At 38.9% G+C, this 19,752-nt stretch overlaps 1 protein-coding gene across 1 annotated transcript in view; it reads right to left on the reverse strand.

The window, feature by feature from the left end:
* MRC1 (mannose receptor C-type 1) overlaps nt 1-19,752 on the reverse strand; it is a 94,795-nt gene that overhangs the window by 61,391 nt on the left and 13,652 nt on the right. Inside the window, exons 3-6 of the mRNA XM_030832379.3 lie at nt 16,172-16,345; nt 12,099-12,263; nt 3,683-3,796; nt 371-517 (exon numbers count right to left, since the gene is read on the reverse strand). Coding sequence (XP_030688239.1) covers nt 371-517; nt 3,683-3,796; nt 12,099-12,263; nt 16,172-16,345 — 600 coding nt within the window. The remainder of the gene's footprint in view (nt 1-370; nt 518-3,682; nt 3,797-12,098; nt 12,264-16,171; nt 16,346-19,752) is intronic.

Consider the following 19,752-nt stretch of genomic DNA (forward strand, 5'->3'; position numbering starts at 1 on the left):
AATAAAAACATTCCTTTCAGATACTGATTTCCTAGCTTGGATTCCAGTTTTGTCACATGTGCGAGTTTTTTATATCCTCTGAATATCTTTTTCCTCATCTAAAATGTGTGAATAATAACACCTACCTCACAGGGCGGCTGTGAAGATAAAATTTTTATTAATGCTGTGTCAAAGGCTTTGCTCATGCCCAAACACTCCAGCACACTCAGGAAAGGTTAGCAACCACCAAAAAGACATTCTGTAGGAATATCATTAAGTTGATACCATAAATGATCAACAAAACCTGTCACTGCCTACAGTTAGGACTAGACTGTAATTTGATCTTTAAATTATAATATTTTATACACTTCAGATCAAATAGATCACTTACCTGAGGGGATAACAAAAGAATTCCAAGTTGTGTTGCCCTTTTTACAAATATAGCCTAGCTTCTGAACACATCGCAGATTTTCCCATTTAGCACTTTTCCCGGGATTTAGTGACACACAGCTTTTTCCTGGTTCCGCTGATGGACTTCCTTTGGGGAAAAGAAAAAATAAAAGTGGGACTATTATAGGAATTGCAAGTAAATAGACCCCCCAGAGCCTCGTGCGTTTATCCCTGGCATTTAATGGATCCCCACCCTTTCTGCTATACATTCACAAAGAAATATTTAGTGCCTGCAGAGCAAAAGACATGTTGGGTGTCTATTTGTTTTCTCATGGTTGGATCATTCCAATACCTGAAATGTTGATTATATAAGTTTACTTCTTTGAAATACATTTTTCCCCACAATATCAAACAATAAAGCTAAACCTTAAACCCTGAACAATCTTCACACTGGGTGATTTTACGTATGATGGGGGGTAAATAACAAAAGAATACACGATGTTCCAAATCAGCTATATTCAACATTGTCGATACCTCCCCAGAAACCTAAGTCAAGCTAACGGTGGACCAGCCAGAGAATTTCCGGACATGGGAAAACCTCCTCCAGTTAGAAAGAAGAGGCAGGAAAGAAGGCAACGCGAGGAGAAAGAGAAGCAAAGAGATGCTAGAAGCAGCAATGCGCCACAGTAAAGGCTGATAAAGTACTCCCAGAGCTCAGACTCTCTCTCAAGATTTTCAGCTCAGCCTACTGAAGAATACTTGTAGCAGCTAACCTCTCATCTCACTGCTTACTGGAAACGGATTAAAGAACGAGGTCAGGTCAACCTTCTTAATGCAATCGATACATGCATAGATGCCCACATTTCTCATGCTTTTCCACCACTTTAATAAATGATTTTGAAACCAGTGCTCTAAAACCTTGCTCCATCTCACAAGAGAAGACAGGGTGATGAGTCACATTTTGTCAATGTTTCTTCTTTGTGACCTCTGACATCTTTACGACCTGGACCTGGACCACACTTTCCCTTCCCGAAAGATGGGAATCACATCACCTGTTCCATAAAGCCTTTGTCAAAAATTTTTGGAAGCTGCTTGAACAGCACACAAAGAAAAAATTGTTAGTGCTAAGGATAAAGATGTTTTTTAAATGTGTTGATAGTATGACCAGAATTCCAGTATAACTGAACTAACAGATCAGGTACCAGTACTAGAAAGAAACTTTCGGAAACAATAATGTATTTTACAGCTAACGGTTATTATTTAATATATGAGCTGGTAAATCATAGTAATGCAGTTATTTATCAATAGAACACAAGACCTGCTTTAACAAATCAGCTCTTTGTCTTTCAATGGTTACTAGAGTTATATATTTGAATTCACACGTCTATACCTTTTGCGTGAACTATCCTCACTTCAAATGTAGATGTATTTTAATAGGCGCTTTACTTGTCAAGTACTCAGTTGAAGGCTGATTGAACAACTTATACAATAACAACTTCTAATGTCCCACAAGGTTTCTAATTTTCATTTGAAGAAACTCTCCTATTATTTCAGAAGGTGGTTTAATTTTGCGCCTACTTCTCAGGAATTGGTTTAATTGGTTTAATAAGGAAGGACATTTTCCTTTCTCATTAATATTCCAATTTTATTCCTCACTTTCCCAGAATCTAGACCCCTCAATTTTCTCACTGAACTCTCAGAATGCAAGTGGTTAAATATTACAATAATCATCACTTAAAACTGAGTAATAAATAAAATGATCTGCCTACAATAATTAAGCAGCAAAGAATAAACTCTAATCCCCCAACAAGCGATTCTTATTGTCTAATGATCTGACTGAGCCAACCGGCATTCTCCAATAGTGTGACTGAGTCAGTAAGCTGACATATGCAATTCTCACTCATAAATAGCACCTCTTATATTCCCTTGCAGCAGTGTTTACTTCCCATATTCCAGAGGAAAGCAGAGCTGAGGCTTAGTGACAGCCCTGCAAACATCATGCCTTGAAGGAGGACATTTAAAGTCAAATTTCATAGTAAAATCTAATCAGTTTAAACCGACGTATGGGCTCTAAAAATTCCCTCTCATGTTTTAGCATATTCCGAATATTATCTCTTTATTTCAAAGTTTTTCTTTTTAATACCATAAGTCGGTAACATGGAAAATGTGGAGAGTTTAATTTTCTAAGCCAAATGCAAAAACCATTCGATGGCTTTAAAAAAAGAAGTTTGACCATATGAAGAAACACCACACTAGTATTTTCCATAGCAGAACTGGTAAATGAAAATGTGACCCGTCCTTTCTCACACCTACGGCAGACATCACTAATCCTTACCTGCACACTTTCCTAATAAATCAAGATTAGTACAGGATGGGGCCTGGGTTGGGAGTGGAGAATCATACTCAGTAGAGGGCCTTAAGCAGCCACTAACAATGGTTGGTATTGGTGAATAAGATGAAGACGTTCTGTCATCATTGGTCCTTTTGTTTTCTCAGAATAATTTCTGTATATGTAAAACATCTTTATCATCTAGTCTCCTTTTATGTTCTGTTACCTCTATGTTACAACAGTACAGAAATAATTAGCTCAGAGTATTTTCTGTCCTGCAAAAAATGGGAAAGCCGTTGAAGGCTTGATCATCCCCTGTGTTTTTCTACAACTAAACTACAAACTGTCAACAAAACTACTCATGAATGATTATGCTAGTATGGAATATTACAATCTGTGGCTGGTATTATTTTTAATCCAACTCTAGTCAATTAAAAATAGGAGAAAATGGCATCAACGTAGACCTTCAGATCATTATAACGATGACAGAAATACTGCAAATATCTCATGGCTCAAGATAATGAGAAATTCTCCAGCCTAAAACAATTTAAATTTCTTAAATTCATAGTGTGTGTGCAGATATAAATAAATATGTATAAAATCTTTGAATATACTATGTAGCATTATATATTATATATATCATAAATATAAAATCAAATTTTTGAATATAATACCTAGCAAATCAAGGATGCTCTGCGAATATATACTTTAACAAAGTCCTCTATTGACCTGTGTGATTATCCTTCCAGACAAGTCCTTATCCCAGAAAGCTGGAATAACCTAATGGTGTTAGAGTATTCAAATCTAGTTGGCAGGTTTCAAAGCAAGGTGAGAAATAAACTGTACTTGATGAAATCTCCCAGTTCTTCTCTTTGATATCTACACGTGAGCTGATGAAGGTCTCCGTGGTACCTAGCTAAATTAAACGCAGATGAATTCAACCAGCTTAACGCCACCAAGTTAATCAGACGAGCTTAACCCTACCTGGTAACCAGTTCAAGTATCGGAACGGACTGCCCCCACTCCACTGCCATCCACTGTTGAAACTCAGACTGTTCAGTCCAATCCAGAGTCCGGAAGTCAAGGAACTGGTTAACCCTTTAGGACAAAAGCAAAACAAAAACAAAACTGACATTCGGAAAAGATGGTGAAATCAAACTCAGAATTAGGTACTTGAATCAAAATGTACTAGAGAGAAGTAACGAAGATCGTGCCGAGCATGTCTCCTTTGATCCTCTCCTCAGCGGGAATCAAGTACAACCATTACCTCCACGGGCACGTAAAGAAACAGAGGTGAGAACACAGATAAGCCAGCAACGGTCTCGCTAAGCGGCTAAGCATCCTTGCTAAGGATCGTGTGAATGTGCTTCTAATTTGGAGAAGACTCTCTTTGACTATCGTCAAACAAAAACATGTTTACTTCATTTTAGAGTAAAACTAAGATTTCTTTTGTACCAAAGTCACCGTTTTCTATCATGAAAAAGTTTAATACACACTTCAATCTATTTCACTCTCATAAGTTATTGCCCGACCTCATATTTTAGAACTTATGCTCAGAATTTTACTCGATGACATTTTAAAACATCCATTTTTTTTCCTCATTAAGATGATGATTAAAAACTAAACACTAAGTGCTTGTGTTACTACGAATAACACTTAGGCAGCTAATAAATCATAATTACAATGTTTCAAAGTCTGTGCTAGGCCCGAGATGCAATAAAAAACAAAACAGAAGCAACATGGACCTCAGTCCGCCCAGGTTAAACAACTCTAATGTGTTATTACCTGTAACTTTTTAAAAACCATGGATTTGCTGTTCTCTCTATATTCTTTTTAGTTGATTTAAAAGAATTAATGGAAAGGAAAACTATCGTCTGTCTTAAATAAAATACCAACCTGAAGTGTCTATAAACATAAAGGGTAATCATAAATGGACCACTTTATATCTACTGTTCTCTAGAGGATATATTCCCCAGTCAAATTTTTCAATGGTGAGAATAACCACTTACTATATTCAGGGCACTGTTTTCGCTCGTTTTCAATCCTCACAAACTCTAATTAGGTACTGCCATCTCCATTGTACAGATTAGGAATTTGACACCCAAATAGTTTAGATGACATGTGCAGAGTTGAAATTTAAACCTAGGTTCTTTTTGGGATTTAATTCCCCGACCAGGGACCAAATCCACGCCCCTGCATTGGAAGCACAGACTCTTAACCACTGGACCGCCAGGGAAGTCCCTAAATCTGGGTTCTTATGACATCAAATCCCAGACCCTTTAGCTCTGATGCAACCAACTAAGCTATCCAAATTCACCGAAATTTTCCCCAATTTTCATTAGCTGATATATACGCACATTCATGTCACAAATTCAAATGAAAGGGGATTACAGTGACTCGATGCCCCAGAATCCTACCTCACATTTTTTGCTCCCCAATGCCATAAAAGCAGAGATCACGTTCTTGGAGAAATGTGACCGGAATGCTGTCAGTTTATTCAGCACCTGGCAGAAAGGCACTGACAAAGGGAGAACCCGCTTGAGGATACTGACTAGGTTGATATTGATTAGGTAGGTTGATGCTTAATGAACTGAACTGAATCCAATACTGGAGCTATTTACTGAAAAGTAAATCCTACTGCGTAATTTCTTTAAAGTAATAAAAATGGGATGAAATTAACTACTAGCATGTAAAAAGTCAGTGAAAATTAATTCAGATCCACTTATCTTTATCAAGTGTTGTAGAAAAAAAAAGTCTGAGTTAGTACAGCTCTTGCCCTTAGGTACTTTATACACTTTGAGAGGTATCTCGTCCAGGGCCTTCATTTTACAGATGAAGAAACTGAGGACAGAGAGGTTAAGAAACTTGTGGAGAGTGAAACAGAGGATGAGTAAATTAGGACTTGCACTCAGGGTTCACTTCGGTGTTTCCAGTGAATTCAACCCTTGCTTAAATTAAATTTGCCTGTGAGTTACTATTATTGATATAATACATTTTCCAGATAAGTTTAGATGTTAGAGCACCTTTAAATAAAGAACCATGAACTAAAAAGATATTTCTGATAAATGTCATCCCTCCCCAAACAATAGTCCATGGCAGAACTCACTCTGGTTTACCTGTGAAGACTCAGCATTTGGTTCTCCAAAGTTGGAATTTTACCAAAAAATAAAATAATTATTACAAGCTATGTCAAGGGAATGACATTATCAAACGGGAAAATCTTAATATTTCTCTAGTCTTAAATCTCTGCAATGAGCATCATCGACTATGACTGCATTCATTACAAAGAAAGTACTGATAATGAAGTGATAGAAATTCATTCATAGTAAACCAATTTTATAGTTATTCATCTCATTGATGGTTTCCCTTTAGTTCATTAATTATTTTACATAGTTATTAAAACTCTTTTGAGTACTAAACTATTACTTATGTCTCTTTAGGGTAAATTAAAGAAACCAACAAAAACGGCCATCTCACCTCATTCATGTAAATAGATAACTTATAAGGTGTCAGGAGGAGATGCCTGTCTACTAGTCTGTACCTTAGAAATGTCATTCTGGGATCAGTGTCATGTTGATACTATATTTTATGTTAATAATTATTCTATTAAATACCACTGAACATTGATTTTTTCATAAATTATTTTTCTTATTGAAATATAGTTGACATACAATATTACATTAGTTTCAGGTATACTACATAGCGATCTGACATTGCATACATTATGAAACGGTCACCACAATAAGTCTAGTAACCATCTGTGCCCATACAAAGTTATTACAATATAATTGACCATATTCCTTATGCTGCGTATTACATCCCCATGACTTTGTTATATAACTGGAAGGTTGTACCTCTTAATCCTCTAACTATTTCACTTACTCCCCACCTGCCCTCCCTTATGGCAGCCACCCATTTGTTCTCTGTATCTATGAATCTGTTTTCATTTTGTTTTGTTTTCTAGATTGCATACGTAAGTGAGATCAAGAGGTGTTCATCTGTCTCTGACTTACTTCACTTAGCATAATACCTTCTAGATTCACCCATGTTGTCACAAATGGCAAAATTTCATTTTTTATGGTTGGGTAATATTCCATTGTATGTATGTATATATACCACATCTTCCTTATCCATTTGTCTATCAATGGACGCTTAACGTTGTATCCATATCTTGGCTATTGTAAATAACGCTGCAGTGAACACTGGAATGCATATGTCTTTTTGAATTTGTGTTTTTGGGTTTTTTCCAGGTAAATAATCAGAAGTAAAATTGCTGGATCCCATGGTAGTTCTATTTTTAGTTTTTTGAGGCCCCTCCATACGGTTCCCCACAGTGGTTGCACCAGTTCACATCCCCACTGACAGCACATGAGGGTTCTCTTTTCTCCACATCTTTGCCAACACTTGCTATCTGTCGTCTTTTTGATAATAGCCACTCTAACCGGTGTGAAGTGGTATCTCACAGTGGCTGTGATTTGCATTTCCCTGGTGATTAATGATGTTGAGCATCTGTTCATGTGTATGTTTTCTTTGAGAAAACGTCTCTTCAAGTTGTTTTGGTTTTTCTCGGGCTTTGGGGGTCTATTTTTGATGTTGGGTTGTATGAGTTCCTTGTAGATGTTGGATATAGCTATTCCCCAAAATCAAATATTCTGGTATGTTTTAAAACTTATAATAAAATACGCATATCTAAGTTTTCAAAACTATGAATTTTTGAACAGAACTGTAGGAATAAATAAATTAGATTTTGCCTGAGATTGCTTAATTAAATTACTACGTTTGGCATGATGGGAAAAGATGATCACTCTTTAAGGAAATTATCCTTTGAGACTCTCCTTATCTACTCTAGGTACTCCTAGGCTTGTTTTGAAGAATTAAATTCAGTAATACTTCTTAAAACAGGGCCTAATACACAGTATATGCCAATAAATGTAAGCTATTGCTATTATTAATATTATTATTATTGTTATTACTCCATGTTGAATTCGGGTTGGCAAAAAGTGTGATTTACAAACAGATTTCAAGCTTTGTGTTAAATATATCACTTAAAGCTGATGAGTGTCATACACAATTTTTTCTCTAATGTGTTTTTAATTTTATAAAGAAGATGACCAAATTTTCATTTCTTTTTTTTTTTTTTTTTGCGGTACGCGGGCCTCTCACTGTTGCGGCCTCTCCCATTGCGGAGCACAGGCTCCGGACGTGCAGGCTCAATGGCCATGGCTCACGGGCCCAGCCGCTCCACGGCATGTGGGATCCTCCCAGACCGGGGCACGAACCCGTGTCCCCGGCATCGGCAGGTGGACTCTCAACCACTGCACCACCAGGGAAGCCCCCCAATTTTTTTAGTATTATTACGCAAAGCATCAATTCCACATGCTAAACTTTTTAATGTTTAATTTTCCTGCATGTATCGTCTGAAACAGTTTATACCTACTTTTGAACTTAGTTGTAATAGAAGACGTATTACTGTCCAATAGTACACTGTATTGTTCTTTTCTGTACTGTGGTCCAAATTGTTCTCCACCCAGCACCATATGGAAACTGGCAAAAACAATCAAAATAACTAGCCAATTTCACTTCCTATATCTTATTTCAGTTCTATAAATCCTAATCCTATGCATACATAGTTATAAATCTGATTCAGGAACTGAGGATTCAATAGGGTGTTCCAACATTTTTGAGGGTAGAAGAGATGATGAAATGACTCTGGGTGATATAAGAATTGGCCGCTGGGCAGAAGCTGTTAACCCAGCAGACAATGTGAAATCAGATTGCCAGTTTAGAATAAATTTACTGGAGCAAGGAGCTGCTGACACCTAAATTAAAGGTTCTCTTTAGTGCTTTGGGGGCCACCAGATCCTTGCTTATTTTTAAGTGAGACCCAGGCAGAGCGTAATGGAAAGACAGTGCTGAATTCCAATTCAGTTATTTTCAGAATGGGTGGCATTAGGCAAAATTCCTACCTTCTCCCTCCTAATCTGTTAGCTATAAAGTGGGGACAATATTACTCATTTACAAGGTTGGTGTCAGCTTTAGAAACAAAGCTCAGTGTCTGACACACAACAGCTGTTTAATAAATAACAGCTAATTTGATCTCAGAGTCATAAGAGGCTTATACCTTTTAGAAAAATGAAATTCACTACTCAAAATTCTCACATAAAAGAAATCATATTTTAAAAGCGTAACTATGTGTGTTTTTTAAAAAATGTTAGCGCCCTATTTTCCAGAATGGAGTAGATGACAATCCCTCACTCACCCCAGGATTTTCTAGTCTTCCCCAATATATGCCGATAAATCCCAAAGGTCATGAATATCTTCCCTCTAGAAAGCAAAAGTCTGGTTTATTTTTTAAATTCCCCGTCAGACTTTTTTTGTCCCCTAATGCATGGCATTTTTGACTTAAAGAAAAGCAGGAAATATTACAAATCTCATTCGAGAAGTCATTCCTACCCGGATTTCAGTTAAAATTTGCTGACTGAAATTCCGGAGGCTTGGATAAGATTCAAATAAGTATCTGAGGTGAACTCAGCCTCCCAATCTCTTAGGGCTTGTTTGCGCTCCTGGGGACACAGTAATAGCCCTTGCTGATTAGAGAAGCATTTCCTGCAGCCAGAAGGCTGATAGCGGGGCCAGGAATGAGGAAGTGAGTGGCCCAGAGATGCTGTCCTGCTCACAGAGCCTCTTTCCCCTAGCAACTGGGGAAGAGTTCAAAAGTAACCTGTGCTCTGTCCCTTGGCTTCCAGAAAGCCAGAAAACAAGCAAACCTCAGAAGAGTCAAGATAACACAACCCGCAAACAGATTCCTTAAAAAAAAGGCCAAGTGAAACCATTTCAACTCTGAGGTTTCTCTAACCCGTGCAAGCCAGCGCAAATCACACCAGGATTGTCTCAACTCATTCTCTCTCTTCCTTAATCACCTACATAAATTTTGTCTTATCTCTGTCTCTGTTTTCCTCTTTTTCTCCTTATTTTTACACATGGTTGCAAATACTGGTCCCTCTGTACTTTGCCCCAATACTGCATACAAAGACCCCAAGGACCAACACAAAACAGAATCACTGAGCAGACAGAGGCGTAATCCCATCTCTGAGCTCACGAATGCCCATAGTGAGGTCGCAGTGCTTTTCTACTGTCAATCTCTTTAATGATGGCTGAAAGAAAATGGTGGCTTGCAGCCTATACTGAAAGCAGAAAATTTTTAAATGTTATACTTGGTACAAGAAACATTTCATTACAGTGGAGCTAGTACTCATGATTTAGTCCTCAGAAATGGACTAGAAAAGTCTTTCTTACCCAATAATGCTTTGTGTATTTCACAAGGTGGTGCTAAAAAAAATTTGTGTTACATTTTTTTCTGCCCAAAATAGAATGCAATCAACATCTTCAAATTCAGTTAAAAAATAATAACTTATAGGAGAAGTGTGTTCCAGTTGGTGGAGAGGATCACCCGCAAAGAGCTGGAGAAAGGGAATCCTAGGTGATGAGACAAGGCTGGGGACAGCTCTGTCCCCTGTAACAGTTCACACACACACTCCCACTGCAGCACAGCAGCCTCAGGTCATCGCCCCCAAGGTCCCCCAGCTTCACAGAGCCGGGGCCCAGGCGGTCAGGCTCCTGAGGCTATGCTCCTTACTCCTGAGCTCTGCTGCCTGCTATCCAGGCAGATGCAATCTGTAAGCTTTGCTGATACAGCAGGTACTGTACCCAGTGCTTTGCCAGGTGGGGTCCCCATCCACTTGCCCTAGAATCACCTGGAAATTTGATAACATGCAGATCCCAGGACCCCACATCATGCCTACTGATCTACAGTCGCTGGGGTTTGCACCCAGGCAGCCTCACTTTAACAAAGTTCCCTGGTGACTGATAAGCAACTTCACACTTAAGAACCACTGTCTTCTCGCCATAAACTGACCACTGGTCCAACCGTGAGGGTGAATTTCTAAACAATGTTTTTTCTTGTGCTGCATCCTCACTTGTCAGTCAGCAAACATCCCTTGAGACTGTCTTCCCGGAAGGTTCTGGGTGAATCTCTTTAGGGGTTGGGAGGACATACATATTCACAAGACACTCCTCACTTTCAGCCATCTGCCTCTCAAATCCATTCTCTACACAGCCTTCAGTTTGCTTATAATTTGTATTTATTTGCTTGTTTTCTTGTCTATGTGTTTTCCCCATCGGACTTTAAGCTCCATGTGGACAGGACATGGCAGGCTTTGGTCACTGCTGTGTCCCCAGGAGCTAGCACAATGCCTCACACAGAGAAATCACCCATCTTGTAGAATGAATGAATGAATAAAAATCGAATGTATTTATAGTCTTGTAGGGGAAGTGGGACATATGTAAGTAACCACTGTAAAAGTGGTAAACAAATAAGAGAAAAGCAGATGGAAATAGAGAAGACTGCATTTCAACTGTATAAAATGTGGGGAATTCCAGGTACAAGAAATGCCATGGGGACAGATGTGGAGGTGAGAAAGTATGAGACATAGACGAGGAACCCAAAAGTTTTCTCTTGTCAAGACTGCGAAATGCACAAAGGGGAACAGCAGTCAGTGGACAGGTGACAGCCCCTGAATGTCAGGCAAAGGTGTGTTGTTAATTATTTGATAGGCGATGAGAAGCCACTAAGAGTTTTTGAACATGGTGGTCACTGGATCCGAGATACTTTCAGCTAGTAAGCAGGGTCAGGGTGAACGGGAGGGAGGGGCTTAGGGCAGGGAGTCGAGGATGCTCTATCTCCCACACTCGTTTCTGGTCCTGACCTCTCCGCTCCTCAAGCATGGATTGCAGAAGCTAAAACAGACTCTCTCATCTCAAGCAAACATTAGCCCTTTTCATCTTCACAACCTCATAAGAACAAATGCTAAAAAAACAAACATTGTAGAAAGAGTATCAGTAAGACCTGAAAACCATTAGAGACTGGGAATTTGAAAGACAGGAGGCAAAAGGACGGCTCTTCACTTGTCCCTGTTTGTGGTGGCAGCTCTTCAGTTTATCGTGTTAAATTCTCCCACGCTAATGGAAAACCAACGGCTTCAAGCTATAGACCTAGAGTATTTGACCAGTATAGCACCCGTGTCTTGTGTCCAAGAACAGCATCGCTAATTGATTGTAGCATCTTCTACTCTGAGCCCAAATAAATCCTCCGAATCATTCTCAGCACAAGTTCTAGACACTGACACAACTGACAGAAGAAAGTGGGCTCATGAGCTGAAACCTATTCGCCATCCCAGGTGTCTTTTTCGGGGTGCACATTTGTCAAACCCTCTGCACCATCTGCTTAGGACTGACTCTATCATGATGTCTCGAATTATTCGTGTTGTATGCTTTTAAGTTAAACTATACGGAAATAAAATAATCATGATTTCACAACTCTGTTTTCTTTTCGCATCTTTACCTGTCAGGTATGTCTGCTCATGTATCTCTGTGATGCTCAAGAGTTCGGCATCCTGTTGCTGGCAGCTCTTCCTCGCCTGGTGCCAAGTTAAAGCCGATTTGGAGTTTATCTGGTAGGAAATGCTGGTCAACGGATCTTTATTCCATAAGCTTTCACTGCCCTCGACTGTAAAAGAAGTCAAAAGGAATTGACTACCTTATGCGTGGAAAGAATTTTCAGTGAACAATATCTTTTAAACAATCTTGGTAGCATTATTGCCTAAAGCATTATCTTTCCCTTATTTTCTTTCTTTTAATCAGTTTTAAAGTGACTATGAGATTTTCTTTACTCCTGAAATGAAGAGGGGGAGTTTTCAAAGATCGACCGCATTCCATCTGCTTCATGTGCCTCCAGAAAGACAGGGACTCACCATCTCTATTTTTCCATTAGGACATTTGAGATCAGATGAGTTGGGAAGTGAGGCAAATACACAGACTAAGAATAGAGATGCCAGCCCAACTTCCTTAATCTAGAAAAACAATAATAAAGGGAGAAGAGAAAATAAATATGTCTTCTCTCAGCAACGGATATTTCACCCGTACATTCTAGTTTGGTCTTTTTAGACCAAAGACACAGGCATTAGAGGGGAAGGTCATAGACTCCACAGACAGACTGACCAGGACCTGCCTCCAGACTCTGTCACTCACTGGTGAGTCACCCTTAGTTAAATTGTTAACCACCTCTGGAGTCTCATGTTCTTATCTCTAGCACGTATTAAACATAGGCAGCTCCTGGCAATAGCTGATTGTTACCTTTTCTTCGCTCAGAGTAAAACACTTTTTAATTCAAATTTTTTTTTTAATTTAAAAAAATTTTACGATTCCCAATATACTCTATAAACGTGGCTACAGTCTATGAAAGGCCAATAATATAGATGGATAAATATTATTGATTGCATTTTACACATAAGATGTTTGAGAAATGAGTCAACAGATGAAATATTTTTGTGTGCTTCATGATATAAAAACTTCTCTTTTGTCTTTTTAATAATGTAAAATTCTACTTACAAGTCATGTGAAGTCATAATCCTTTCATTTTTTTATAAGGAAAAGATTACGTAAACGCAAATTTTCTGAGGAGTATTCAACTTGCTAACAAATTGGACAGTTGTCCGTGTGTATAGAGCCTACACCATATATATGCATACAGCCAACATTATACATACACATATAGCCCACACTTTATATATGCATATAATTGTGATTCTTTGTATCTGAAGTGACCTTTTTCATATACTTACCACACACTATGATATGAAATTTGTGGTTCATGAAACACCAAAGAGGAAGAAAACTATATCAACATTTCATTTGGGCAACAGCATAGACATTTCTAAGACGTTTTAACTATAAAATTATTATATATTCACATAAAAAATATATTTGAATTAGTAATGTTAAATTTAAATTACCACAGTCTGAGGTCTTACTAGTTTAATGTGCAAATGGATTCTTCGCCCTGTAAGTGAGATCACTCAGATGAGACTGGTTTGAGGTTTACTTGAAGTCGGAGCTATTTTAAATAAATATTTTTAGAAATTTGGAGGTTTTGCTTGTAGTGTGGTAGAAAGTGTGAGCTATAAAAGAAGGAGGGGATGATTTTCTCATCCAGAAATGAAGGAAAGGGCTACAAAGGACCAAAGAAAGAAATGCAATTTGCTGCTTCTCTTCATTTAAAGAAAGGGTATTTTGCATTTTCAATCAAGGGATTAAGACCTATTTCTCAACGCATGCATAGGTTTGCTGACTCTGTATCTCCCCAAGTGGTTCAAATTCCCACAGTAAACCAGCGCAACTGACTCTGAAAGCTAAAATTGCAAGCTATGGGCAATTGAGAGAAAGGAGTCTTTTCCTTTTCCTGTTCTCCTGATACTTGAAAATAAACGTCTAAATAGAAGGAAAACATTACAATAAACACTACAGAGGGCAGTGAAGAGCATGTACTGGGTGTCACTAGGTCAACAGCCGGGACCTCGTCTTCCTGTATTGAATCTGCTAGTTTAAGGCTAACATCAAATAAAATGTTCTTTTGAAAAAAACACACAAAGCAAAGACAACGAAAGAGTTTGGGAAAATGCAAAGCCCTTCAAGAAAGGCATGGACTGTATAAAATGTGCTTTGAAATTGTAATGCATGTTGAAATCAAAAGTGTTTTAAATTTCCAGTTATTTTACCTTTACAATGAACTAGGCCAAATACATAATTTGCTTTGGAAGACATAAATTGGAACCAATGAGACTAAAAGCTTATTCTAGAGCCTACCCAGTTTATCTCTAAAACACACGTCTAGCCAAGGTGGTTTTTTTTTTTTATGATTAGCGGCTGGCCATTTGTCCTCCATTTAATGATTCATTAAATCATATGTGCAGCAAACAACGTCCCTGTCAACACCATGTAAGTGCAGGATGTTACAGCTGGACCCGTGAGATCTGCAGCCCCAAGACACTCCATGATAACGGATTTAGAAAATACCATTCCTACAAAGTCCAGAGGAAGATGTTTCTCAATCACTGAAAAACAAATCTTGCTTCATCTTATGAGGAAAATGTTCAGTTTTGTTTTCAGACAAAAAGCCTTCTAATATAGAGATCAGACATCAGTCAACCTTTCATGGGAATCAAACCTTTAAAAGTTGTTATAAAACAGAAATGCATTTACCTCACCCAAGAATGGGAGAGCGGTTCCACCATGAACACAGGAAGACTGAGTTTTTGTGAGTATTCACCCAGAACTGAGGGACTGGACCCAGAGGGGAATTACAATAATCTATGGGGCTGAGAAATCAAATTAATTTTTAGTAAGATGTTTAGGGATTAAAAATCAAAAGAGATAAATAAGCACAATTCTTGGAATTCTGTCTTTAACTTGACAGACTAAGATATGTTTGTAAATTGGACTGTTTTTTACAATAACGCTTGGAATACCGCGATGGTATGTGGATGTGTGATCCTGAAAGCTTAGTGGGGTACGCGGCACTATTGCAACGCAGGTGGTCTCACAATCAGCCCAGACTGTATCTGAGGCTCTGACCCAGCGCCTGCCCCTTGGCAGGACAGCAGGAAACAGGAGCTCTGATCCACAGAGTCTGAAGTAGCAAGTGGTTGGGGGTAAGAAGTTCAGGGGAAAGGAAAGGAAGGCCGATGCTGGCAGCAGGAGGAGGGTGTGGGTGATGGAGAGAGGGAAGCCAAGAACCCTTCCTCCTCTGTCTTCTTCAGCCACATCCCTGCCTTCCAACACGAATGCCCTCGTCCACCCCACCCAAAACCTGCTGCCCTGCTTCTTTATAAATTCTAGAGCATGGAAAGGACACCAAGAATTTTTATGGCCCCCTCACTTCAATACGATGCAATGCCACTTATTCTGCATCATTGCAATAAGACTTACATTTTCATTTTAAAACCCCTCCAAGCATAGACATAACTGACTTCCATTGAAGCTATGTTAAATTAAATAATAGTCTTCTTAAACTTAATTTAAGAAGAGTAGCATTACTATCATTTTCACAGTGAGGAACCCTTTTCATTACATTGACACAAAACTCAGGAGCCACTCACATCTCTCTCTCTCTCTCTCTCTCTGTCCATCAAAACCAAGGCTGTGGCATTGCTTAAATCCTGTTTTTGATCTATAGTTTAATAAAGGTAAATCATTGGGGGGGTTGGAAAATGGGATGCCCACCTGTGGCATTAAGTATATATTGCATCGTATACAGTATAATTTGCCCTGAAGTCTTAGAAAATAACTGACAGTAACAGTGGAATTTGAGGAGAAGTCGTAGTTAGTGAAAATAAAGGGGTCATTTGAGGCAGCCTAGGGCTGAGAGTCAGAAGATCTGTGTTCTTGTCTTTAGCCAATATGGATCACTCCCTCCATTATAAAATGGGACAATGACATCTGTAGAGGGTGTGGTGGGGTATGATGAGATAGGAAATGAGAAGTCACTTGGAGGAAGAAATGTTCTCGATAAACACAAAGTCTGATCACTAGGTTGCATACTAAACGTGCCAAAATTGTCTTGATGATAAAGTTACTTACATTTCAATGGACAATATCCAAATAGCCTATCCACGTCATAATCTGTAGTGGTTCCACACCAGAGCCATCCGTCTGATCGCCCAGCAGTTGTGCAATCCGCATACCACTTGTTTTCAAACTTGAATGGAAATGCACAGGTTGCCCCATTGGCATTGCCCAGGAGTGTGTACATGGCTAGAAGAGACACATTGACTTGTACTTAGAATGGATGTGAATCTCCTGAACGATTACTTTCCAATCACAAGGTTACTGCAAGGATCGGTCTTACGCTTCTGATCACAGCTCTTACACTAACACAGGGAATTCCTTTGTATTTCCCTTCTCTTGCGACTCCTGTCTTTTGCTGGATACGTGTGTCCTCGGGAAAAACTCTAGCACCACTTCTATGCTGCTGTCTTTTGCAATAAGATTTTCCTCTTTGCTCTCTTGAGCCAAAAACAGTCAGCTCTACGGACAACAACTTTGACTTCTGCATTTCCTCCAAACAGGGAAAAGGCCATCCTTCCCCTCGGTTGGAATCAGAGAATTACTGAATCTCTAGATTGAAAAATAACCTTATAGCTGTGTAACCCAAACACACAGTCAAAACTTCAATCCCCTCCAACCACTCCTGTCCAGCCAGACTCCGCTTGAGTCCCTCAACAACGGCTACGAGAAAGGGTAGGAACTTTAGCATAAGTCTCCAATTCACATCATGGAAAGAAATCACGTAAAACCCTTAGATACTATCTATAATCAGTATTTGTCTTTTTTAAAAAAATGAGTCCAAACAGATCAAAATGTGAAACTCTAGGTTCACCTAGAAAGGAAAGTTGAAACAAATATAGAATTGTGGACTTCCCTGGTGGCGCAGTGGTTAAGAATCCGCCTGCCAATGCAGGAGACATGGGTTCGAGCACTGATCTGGGAAGATCCCACATGCCACGGAACAACTAAGCCCGTGCACCACAACTACTGAGCCTGTGCTCTAGAGCCCGCGAGCCACAACTACTGAAGCCCACGCACCTAGAGCCTGTGCTCCGCAACAAGGGAAGCCACCACAATGAGAAGCCTGTGCACCGCAACAGGCAAGAGCAGCCCCTGCTCGACGCAACTAGAGAAAGCCCGCACGCAGCAATGAAGACCCAACGCGGCCCAAATAAATACATTAATTTCAAAAAAAATAGAGAATCGTTATGGATCACAGTTTGGCGTAAGTCAAAAGGAAGCTCATATCTCCATTGACAACCAAACCACTCAAGTAGCTAAATGCTCCAGTATGTTCAGTCTACCTTTGTAGGGATGCCTCTTTGGGTGATAATAATCCTCTATATTGAAATATTCAGTCTCTTGTGACAAGTTTATATTCAGAATTTTTTCTAGGTAGGAATACTCTTTTCCTAATTAAGTTTCATAGATTCTATGACTTTAAAAAGTTCTTTAAAGACATCTTGAAAGTCATTAAGATAATATAACATTTGTAAAACACATAGCACAGCATCTAACATATGTAAAGAGCACAACAAAAAAAAGCTACTTACCTCCTTTCCTTTTCCTTTGCTCGTACTTATTTTGTCCACCTTAAAAGCTAGGTTTATTCTCGGTTCCCTCAAAATGACTCTTTTGCCAATTGCCCAGCTGTTAGTAACTTTAAAATGTGATTCTAGCTTTTGTTGCACTAAGTTACAGGACTAATTTTCCGAATCATAGACTGTATAAAGAACATGCTGGATTTGTAATAATTACACCATTGTTCCTTCATACGAAGAAAGCGTGATAAGACCACCTAGGGCTAGCGGTACTGTTCATTCAGCTAGCCAAGGAATTCTCAGTGCTCAGTTTACAGATGTCAATCAGAAATGGCTTTTTAAGGACTAACTTGATTTATTAAACAAAGCACTGATGAGGCCAACTTGATTAACAAATCACGTCACTGCACTCAATTGACTCTTCCTCTTGAGGGCCACACTTCCAATCCTCAGATCCGTCCAAGTCTACAAAGTCGGAGTCGATCACTCAAAATTAAATCCTTGGCCTCAGACAGTTTTCTTCCCCAAGTTGTCTTTAGAGAGACAAAGACTCTGCATACATCCTCTCTGCACTGTCTTTACTTCTAATGCATATTCCAATGAATCGATTGCAAGATCACTCTGAAGGGCTAGATCTTCTAGCAGGAACATCTTAAGTATTGGGAGAGACTTAGGGAGTATGCAAAGTGTGGTCAATGAACCATCTGCATCCAGCCACACAGTATTGATAAAAATAATTCAATAGATCCTAGGCCCTTCCCCCAATATGCTAATTTAGAATCTAGGTGGGGGGGGGACCTTGGGATCTGTATTTTTAACAAGCTCTCCACGTGACTATTAAGCATCTTAAAGTTTGAGAACCACTATCCTAAATCCTATGCATATTTTTCTCAAAGCAAACAGAAGACCAGAAAGTAGGGGCAGGGGGTGGAGAGAGGACTACAGAACTTCAGCGATATCTTTTAAAATAAAATGAGAATTCTGATCTCTTAACACCAAACTTTCTTGTGTTGGATTCCTCAATTAGAACGATTGTCCCACCTGTGGAATCTGACTCAGTCAAGTTTGGTTCACCCTTGTCCTGCCCTATAATTTTCCGACAAGTTTCTCCTGAAATGCTGTGCTACTTAGGTTGCCTCTTAGGTAATTTCTAAACCTACATTATGTTCAGTAAAAGCCTTGGGATAACTTCTTTCTGAGCCCTCCTTCGCACTCTTCTTCAGTTCCTACTCTCTTCTTCTCTTTATAGAACATAGAAGGAAAATGGAAAGCTGTCAGATCATCACCTTGCAAAGAGCTGAACTCCGATGATCTGCGTACCTGCCGTAAGCTAAGTTCAACCAACATTTGCAGCCTCAGTAACATAGTAATTTTGCAAACAGCTTAATCTCTTGCCCCAAGAGGCAGGCTCTTTCTCTGACCTTGAGGTCGTTCTAGATCACACTTCACAGAAATCAAGTGTCCAAACCTGGAAAGTGGTTACAACATCATCTGACTCAAGAAGCCTTTGTAAAGGGCTTCAAGTTCTTTTTTGGTTTTTGTTTTATCTTTTTTCTGTGCAGCCACTAGAGAATGAAATTTGGCCAAGATGAGAGAAGACTAGATACTCTGATTTTATTTAACCTTCAAGAGTTGAAGGAACCAACTACATATACAATTATTTCCTGCCCCACGGGTGCTACCACTTTCTCAAACAGCAGACTAAAGACGCTGAAGGTTAGTTTATAAGCTAATTCCTTAGCTTTTCTAATTTGCTGATTATTACATAATGTCTCTAAATACCCATAAGGTAACAAATAAATTAGAAACATTTAGAAACCAAAATTGTCAAGATTTCATTTTACACAGTCTGAATTGGTAAAGAATGTTGTTCCACGGATCATTTGTTCAGAGGTAATGTAAACCAAAGGAAAAGAAACATTTCGTTAAACTCTTATCACGACAATCATACAGTGTAAAATGGAAGACACCGGGTCAAACATTACAGTGAAAAGTAATTTCTAAAAACGGTAACCCACTGTTAAAAAAAAAATCTTAGCAAAAGTTACAAGAAATGTCTTCTCATTAATCACA

This window comes from Globicephala melas, chromosome 2, assembly GCF_963455315.2.
Source record: "Globicephala melas chromosome 2, mGloMel1.2, whole genome shotgun sequence".
Classification (NCBI taxonomy): domain Eukaryota; kingdom Metazoa; phylum Chordata; class Mammalia; order Artiodactyla; family Delphinidae; genus Globicephala; species Globicephala melas.